At 38.4% G+C, this 7,717-nt stretch overlaps 1 protein-coding gene across 2 annotated transcripts; it reads right to left on the bottom strand.

Annotated features, from left to right (window-relative positions):
• Positions 1-2,609: 2,609 nt before the first annotated feature.
• si:ch211-198p11.6 (uncharacterized) lies at positions 2,610-6,387 on the bottom strand. Of its 2 annotated transcripts, none has more exons than XM_053239345.1 (4): positions 6,281-6,387; positions 4,987-5,098; positions 4,347-4,484; positions 2,610-3,473 (listed from the first exon to the last, which is right to left on the bottom strand). In XM_053239345.1, coding segments are annotated over exons 1-4 (339 nt in total). In that variant the 5' UTR covers positions 6,283-6,387; the 3' UTR covers positions 2,610-3,386. The 2 variants fall into 2 exon arrangements, with proteins under 2 accessions (XP_053095320.1, XP_034165918.1); XM_034310027.2 differs by having other exon boundaries at positions 4,987-5,097; positions 6,161-6,370.
• Positions 6,388-7,717: the final 1,330 nt, after the last annotated feature.

The raw sequence follows: 7,717 nt of genomic DNA, 5'->3' as shown, positions 1-7,717 counted from the left end.
GTGAAACTTAACTGCCTTGTTCTTTCTCTTCCTGTTCTCCCACACTTCAGACTTCAGTTTCACTACCTGTGGAGGAAAAACACACATACACACACACACACACACACACACACACACAAGGACCAGCTCTGTGTGTGTGTGTGTGTGTGTGCGTGCGCACCTGCATGCAACCTGACTGTAGACTGCACTCAGGAACATAATGTTCAGAAAAGACAAGCAAGAATGCATGAAAGAAACAAAAGAATGATGAAAAGATAAGGAAAGAAAAGAAGTGAGCTAAGAATGGAACTAGGTGAAATCTCATATCACTGGTTGCCAGGTTACAGATAATCACCTGAGTATTTAGAAGGTGTTCAAAAAATGATATTATGCTGTATGGTGACATTATGGTACAACAATACTAAATGAGAACTTGATTAAAAAGTGAGTGTGAGTGTAAGAGTGTGTTCTGAGACCAAAGTCCTTAAACTGAATCAATTATTGTCCATTATGCTAATTTAGATTGTTCATCATATTATGATCAATTATACGCCATGTATCTGTGGGGTGTATTTTTTCATGTTATTTAACCACATTACTTGGATTATAAAGAAACATATTTATTAGAAACATATTTGTTCCAGAGAAAGTATGATGTCAGGTCTGAGTGATATATGAGTTAATGACTGCTGGCATGATATGTGTATAATATGATACTTATCTGATGTATTTATCAAAGACAAAACTCTACGAACCAGATTCCTTACTACGTAGCATTTTACGCAAATGCAGTACTTATCTAGAGTTTGAACATGATGTCTATCATGTGTTCTTTGACCAAATTTGGATAAATTAGAGCCTTAAAGAGTAAGTAGCATTTATCCAATCAGCCAATCCTGTGTTAGTAGTGCAGTGGATAAAATCATACAGATACAGGTCAAGAGCTTCAGTTAATGTTCACATCAAACATCAGAATGGAACTGGACATTGGAAAAAGACCAGACGATGCTTTTCCAATCTTCAGCTGTCCGGTTATGTGAGTCTGTGCCCACTGTAGCCTCGGATTCCTCTTCTCGGCTGACAGGAGTGGAGCTCGATGTCTTCTTCTGCTGATGTAGCTCATCCGCTTCAAGATGCTTTTCTGCTCACCACGGTTGTAAAGAGTGATTTTTTTGAGCTGTTAGCTTGAACCAGTCTTGAACCAAATCTCTCTCATCAAAAAGCCATTTCCGGCCGGATAACTGCCGCTCACTGGACTTTTTCTCACCATCATGTTTTTTTTTTTCTCACCATTCTGTGTAAACTCTAGAGACTGTTGTGTGTGAAAATCCCAGGAGATCAGCAGCTTTTGAAATACTCAAACCACAAAAACACACCACGGTCACAGTCACTGACATCACACAGTTTTTTCTCGTTCTGGTATTTGATGTGAACAATAAATAAATCTCATGACCTGAATCTGCATGAATTTATGCATTGCATGAATGAATCAAGTGGTCAGTGAGTGTATATTAGTATACTAGTTCCCAAGAAACCTTCATACTTCAGTCTGCGAGGAGAATTATGTTTCCTCACAAAATATGCGAAAGTTTATAAGACTTATTATACTCAGAGAAGCAGGTAATATTTAATAGCATATAAAAGTCAATATATATATAACAGCAAGTAAAAGAAGCATGGCCTATGTTCATATCACTCAGGTCCTTTCTGTATTCTTTTCTCTAGATACTGGTCAGAATGTAGTCAAATAATTTTATTTAGAAATATTGTTGAAATGTATTTCCTGTATGAAACGGTCTTTTGAGAAAATGATCGCAATTATTAAAGATAACAAGGCAAAAAATGCCACTGTACAATCAAACCTACAGTACTGTGCAAAAGTCTTAGGCACATGCAAAGAAATGCTGTAGAGCAAAGATGCCTTCAAAAAGAATGAAATTAAATGTTTCTACATTAAAAAAAATACTATAAAGAGCAGTAAACAGTAATAAATGAAACAAAGTCAATATTTGGTGTGACAATCCTTCACTTAAAAAAAAAACAGTAGTCTCAGGTACAGTGTGTGCAGTTTTATAAGGAACTGAGCTGTAAGTGTTACTGAGCATCTTGCAGAAGCAGCCACAGTTCTTCTGGAGACTTTGACTGTCGACTCGCTTCTTATTTTTGCAGCAAAACCCAGCAGCCTTCATTATGTTTTTTTGTCTGAAAAGTGTCTCTTATGTAACCTGCTGCTTTCTTTACTGACATACAGGCATTTTTCTGTAACATCTAATTTTGTGCTGGAAAACTAATGTTTGGAATCTAAAATGTTTTTGTACTGAATCAGTAATGTAGAAGTCATAAAATAAAAATCTATAACAAAGTTTGTACTAAAAAAAAAAAAATAGGGTGCCTAAGACTTTTGCACAGTACTGTAATTCTGTGAACAGTGATCTCGGGAAAAGCTCCGGATTCGCCTCAACCCTAACCAGGATAAAGCGGTTACTGCAGACGAACCTGTACAATACTACTTAAAAATTCTGAAACAAATTCATTGTGTACATTGTGTAACTTGTCCTGATGTCATCTTACAGGAGAAAATCTTCAACTGAAATGTCACAGAAAACAAGAACACAAATGGTCTACACATATTTAAAAATGAAAAGATTTATTTTCCTGTTTAAAGACTATACAGCATGTTTCTACACAAATACAAAAATAAAATAAAAATCTATAAAATCAATTCTAACATAAGTTAGAATGTAGTGTTAGAACAAAAGGTTAGAAAACTGGTGTTAGTGCTGTTACAGCAGAAACACACAGGCCACAGCATGTGCAGTATAATTACAGGAACCACTATAAGTGACTTGTGCTTATTATTTCAAATGGAGAGACGAGAAAAAGTGTCAGAACCACAAAAACCACCAAACCACAAGAACCACCAAAACCATGGTTCCGTTTGTCAGCCCAGTTCTGCATATCTGAATAAGTGTATAACATTTCTCTTCAGTGAAAACTATCACAACTCTCAATCACATGGTCAAATTAAAAAGCCTGGATATGGAAAAGGCCATGATTCTGTTTGTAAATTTTTAATGCTGGTATAAATGTTGGGAACTTTAGCACAAGTAATATATCACACCTGCTGTTAGTAAACACTGAAAAAATGGCCTAGCTAGGTTAAAGCTCATCAGAAAGCAAGAACTCGAATGCTAGCTCTGAAAAAGCATGTGACGTCAGTAAACATAAAACACAAAGACATTCTAAAAAAAGGATGTGTTTAACGAAATGTGCAGCGAATGGAGAAAAGAAGCTCATACTCGCTGTAAACATAAGCACAAAAGCACTTCTGAACACATGACCACATTCACGGCTCAGTCTACACGGAAACCTTCTGTACTTGGAAGTACAAATCCTCCATTTTGTCTCTATTTGAACTTGATCTCGCAGCATAAGCAGTTGATGGAGTCACACTGAGGAGGCTGAGGGGTGCAGGCGCAGTCCCACATGGCACACTGCAGCACACAAGGTCACATCATGAACAGCACATCACGCATCATCATACAGATAAATCAACTGTGTCATACACGCACCCTGAAGCCAGTACATTAACATATAACGTGAAGCTTGTTTTTTTTATATTAAATCAATTGAAAAAAATGTTGCGTTTGTAACAGCAGAGTTATGATATTACTAAGATAACAGCCACAGAATCAAAACAAAATCTTACACATCACCTTTGAGTGTTATAATGAGACTACAGGCGCATCAGTACTATTTATTCAGACTGAGTACGAGGTTTTTCGGTATTCGTTGAGGAACCTACTTAATATCAGCTCTGTTCATGTTGGTTGCTGCAGTCTGCTGCTAGCAATGAACTCCTCATGCTGAGTTTTATATTTAAGCTCTCATGATGTTTAAACTGTGTCTTTAATAGCGAGAATGAGGGCGATTGAGCGCACAGTGCAGTATCAGTGAGATGTGAATTGCGCCTCGACTCGCAAGCGACGTTTTGACCTGAAGTGTGCAGGTCTCAGGTCTCAGTGCTCAGTGCTCGCAGAACTGAACTGCTCTCACGCGTGACAGTTTCTGTGCCACGTGCTCTGTGCTCTCTGTACCTTCAACCACGTTAGCAATTCACGTGTCTCCTGTTCATTAGGGCAGCAACGTTCACTAGGCTCAATGTTGTTATCGGAGCATTTTTACGAGTACGAGTAAACGTGCATGGTACCACTATCAGTATCGATGCATCCCTAACTAACATCTGATATACGACATTAAATATTTTTCTACTGGGTGACGATACAATAAGATGTGGAGATTTTTTTTTAACTTCTTCATGTTTTCTACCTCGTTCGATACCCCAACAGAAATCTGGTAGCTCTTACATTAGAAGTGGGGCAGGAGTGGTCAAGGCACGTGTGAAGAGATGGTGGGTGACAGTCACATGACTGAGCGCACATGTGACAGTACTCAAAAGGAGATACACTCGGGCAGCAGTTTGTACACTGAGGACTGCACTGGGTCTGCAAAAAAAGATCAATCAGTAAGAAGCTACGTAGACACACACCCGTGTGTCGATACACACAATTTCTCAGTCCTCCTCTACCTCATTTATTAATAGAAAGACACCATGGGAGGACCGTGTTATTTGAGTGGTGGTTTTGGGAGCTCAACAGCGACCCTGACGTGACAGTGTGTATGATGCAGGTAAGTGTGTATCAGGTACAGCAGCTTTCTTGGGGTTTTTAAACACTGCTTGTACCTGATACAAGCATCAGTGTCAGCGCTACGCCAAGAATGATCCACCAGCCAAAAAAAAAAAAAAGTGGTCTGTTAGAGTGGAGCTGACAAAATGTACAATAACAACAAAAACACAGTAATGTCATTAACACAGTCAGGAAAACAGAAACTGACAACGTTTATATTTCATGAGCACATGAGTTTATACACCAGATAATTTAACAGGACGCGTCGCCCGTATTAGCCGTTACAGAAGCAGAAGTGACTCTGGAAAATGATGCCCACCTTGAGACAGTGATGGCACCATAAGACACCCGCAAGAAACAGCATATAGAGTCCAACGGAGATCAGGATGATGGCAGGGAGTGGAAGGGAGAGAGCCCATAAAGGGACAGCCTGAGAAATAAACCATTACCAGGTTAATTACACTTTACACCGCAACGCTGCCGAGTACTCGATTCTGATTGGTCAGGAGGTGTTGATTAATTTTCTAAAATAGGAGCTCTGACAGGAGTCCCGACTTCAAGGCAAAGCACGGATTTATATTAACACGCTCATGCTAACACTTTATCATTTCCATAGTAACAACACAACTACAGAAACGTGTACACTGATGATAAACAGATTAAAAAATGCTATTTAAAGAAAAATCTAATCATGGATATGCTGAAGGTTTCTGTTAGATGACGTTTATCGGATATTTAAGAAACATGGAAAGAGTCTCCAGTGTCAGCGCTTTGTAACAGGAGGAGGACTTTGTGCTCAAGACGAGCTGTATTTTTTTGTTGTTGCTTGTTTTATTAACTTTAAAATAGAGAAATAAAGAGGAGATGGTGACTGAATGACTGTTTATAGTGAGAACAGGAACTAACTTGTTGTGTGGACGTTCCATAACATTCAACGTACCTATAAATGGATAAAAAGTATGACATTCGTTCATTAATGAATTAGAAAATGTGACGGTTGGCGGATTGCTGTGCTATAAGAGGAATAAAACACTTTGGGATGTATGTTGTTATGGCAAAATAATCAACTTTAGGGTAGTGACAGTAACTCAGCTTCCCACTGTTGATTATTTTTCTATAACAGCACGCCCCCTAAGTGTTATTTTCCCTTTATATAATACACAGCAAGGTCTGAGCTGACACACACACACACACATACACATACATACACATAGATGTGTGTGTGTTTGTGTGTGTGTGTGTGTGTGTGTGTTTTCTTTAGCGTTAATGACAGTTCCATTAGATTTGCTTGCTAGCATAAAGCTTGTAAGGTGCTGGAGCTTAGCTTAACTAGCTTAACTAGCTAACTGAAAGGAAAACCTCGTCTCTGTTCAGGTTCCTAGTAAGACAGCTATCACACTATGACTTCTCTCTAGCTATAAGCTCAACTCTAACTAGCCGTTCAGCTAGCTACAAGAGCTAACGTTGCTAACGATGCTACTGTTCATACACACCGTCATCATCACACTCGTGTATTCCACCGTCTTATAATCATCGCATTAACTTGCTAACGACATCATCTCGGCGTTTTACTATCGTGGATAAAACGATACAATAAATAAAATCAACTTTCCATAAAATCAATTCTCACGAAACGTAACAACGCGGGTCATCGGCGTTGTCCTGGCAACCAGGTAGCGAGCTTTTTTTTTTTTTTGCTTTTCTTCTTCTTCGTTGTTTTCATGCTGACTGGAAAACCAGCTTTGTGGTGCAACACCGCCACCTGCTGTCCTGGCGGATGGCGCAGCTCCTCACCGCCATGTTGAAAGCTCTTAAAAAAATCTGATTTAGTAAGGAGAAGTCGGATAAATTCTCCAAAACAAGATTAAGAATAAAAAAGAACAGTTTATTCCCGGAGTCACTGAGTCACTTCACATACTTTTTCTATTGCCACTTGGTCACTTTACTTTTGTACAGTACAATCAATGTTTTTCCTCTTACTTTCCCCAGTATATTGTTTATTATATTCTTATTGTACTCATTTTTCTATTTGGATCATTTGTTCCAGCTCTTGTCAGTGGCACAGTGGTCCTTTAGAGATTCCCACCTGACATCTCCAGTGTCCCCAGTTTGGTACTGAGCTCAGGTTACTGTCTGTGTGGAGTTTCACATGTCCTCCCCGTGTCTGTCTGGGTTTCCTCTGGGTTCTCCAGTTTCCTCCTACCTCCCAAAAACATGCTGGTAGGTCACATTGGATTGGCAATCTTAAATCCTTAAGGACTGAATAATTGTGTAAAATGTGTGTGTGAATGCCAAACGCCCAGTTTTCCCAGAATAGGCTCTGCAACCCTAACACAGGTAGAGCGTTTACTGAAGATGAATCCATTAATAATAAAAGAATGAATATATTATTTTATATTCTGTAAGAATGTCAATGTACATGCTGTATATCTTGATATACTGTGCAAATTTTAAATAAATATACTTGGTTTGACTTGACTGGAATATAACTATAAAAATAAAACAAATAACTGTTAAAAAAATATTCAAATGTGCATCTTTTTTATTAAGCCAAGTCTTCTCTATTATTCTGCATTGACACTATGCAGTAACAATTACCAGTTGTTGTAATTCAGCAATTGTTGAGAGTCAGCGCATTGGGTATTCTTTATTGCTCAAGCTTCCATTGTTTCAATTGGACTTATATTGTAATATTTTGTTGATGATGGTCAAATTCATTCCATAACACAAATGAGTTGGTTCTTATTCTTATTTCTCCCTAAATGTTTTTGTCATCCTTTAATAAACTCAACTAATTCATGTATTATTTCATTTATCTTTAGTAAGCGCTTGTTCTTGGTCAAGATCTCGTTGGATGCAGAGTGTATCCTGGGAACGCTGGCCGTGAAGCTGGAGTACATCAGGATTAGGACACCAGTCTATCTCAGGGCAACGTGTACACTAATCAAAATGATATTGAAGACACCAGAGCAATCAAACCAACAATCACCAACCAGAAATCAAATCCAAGTCTAATGTGATGCGACAGTTTTATAAATCGTTGTAAATTA

This window comes from Pangasianodon hypophthalmus, chromosome 13, assembly GCF_027358585.1.
Source record: "Pangasianodon hypophthalmus isolate fPanHyp1 chromosome 13, fPanHyp1.pri, whole genome shotgun sequence".
Classification (NCBI taxonomy): Eukaryota; Metazoa; Chordata; class Actinopteri; order Siluriformes; family Pangasiidae; genus Pangasianodon; species Pangasianodon hypophthalmus.
The sequence above is the reverse complement of the archived record's forward strand: the minus strand, read 5'-3'. Positions and strand labels throughout refer to the sequence as shown.

What these genes read in the sequence shown, in the direction of transcription:
- si:ch211-198p11.6 (XM_034310027.2), bottom strand. An exon ending in GGTGCCATCACTGTCTCAAG is followed by an intron (nt 4,485 to 4,986) that starts GTGGGCATCATT and finishes CTTTTTTTGCAG; the next exon opens with ACCCAGTGCAGTCCTCAGTG. An exon ending in ACTCCTGCCCCACTTCTAAT is followed by an intron (nt 3,474 to 4,346) that starts GTAAGAGCTACC and finishes TGTGTGCTGCAG; the next exon opens with TGTGCCATGTGGGACTGCGC.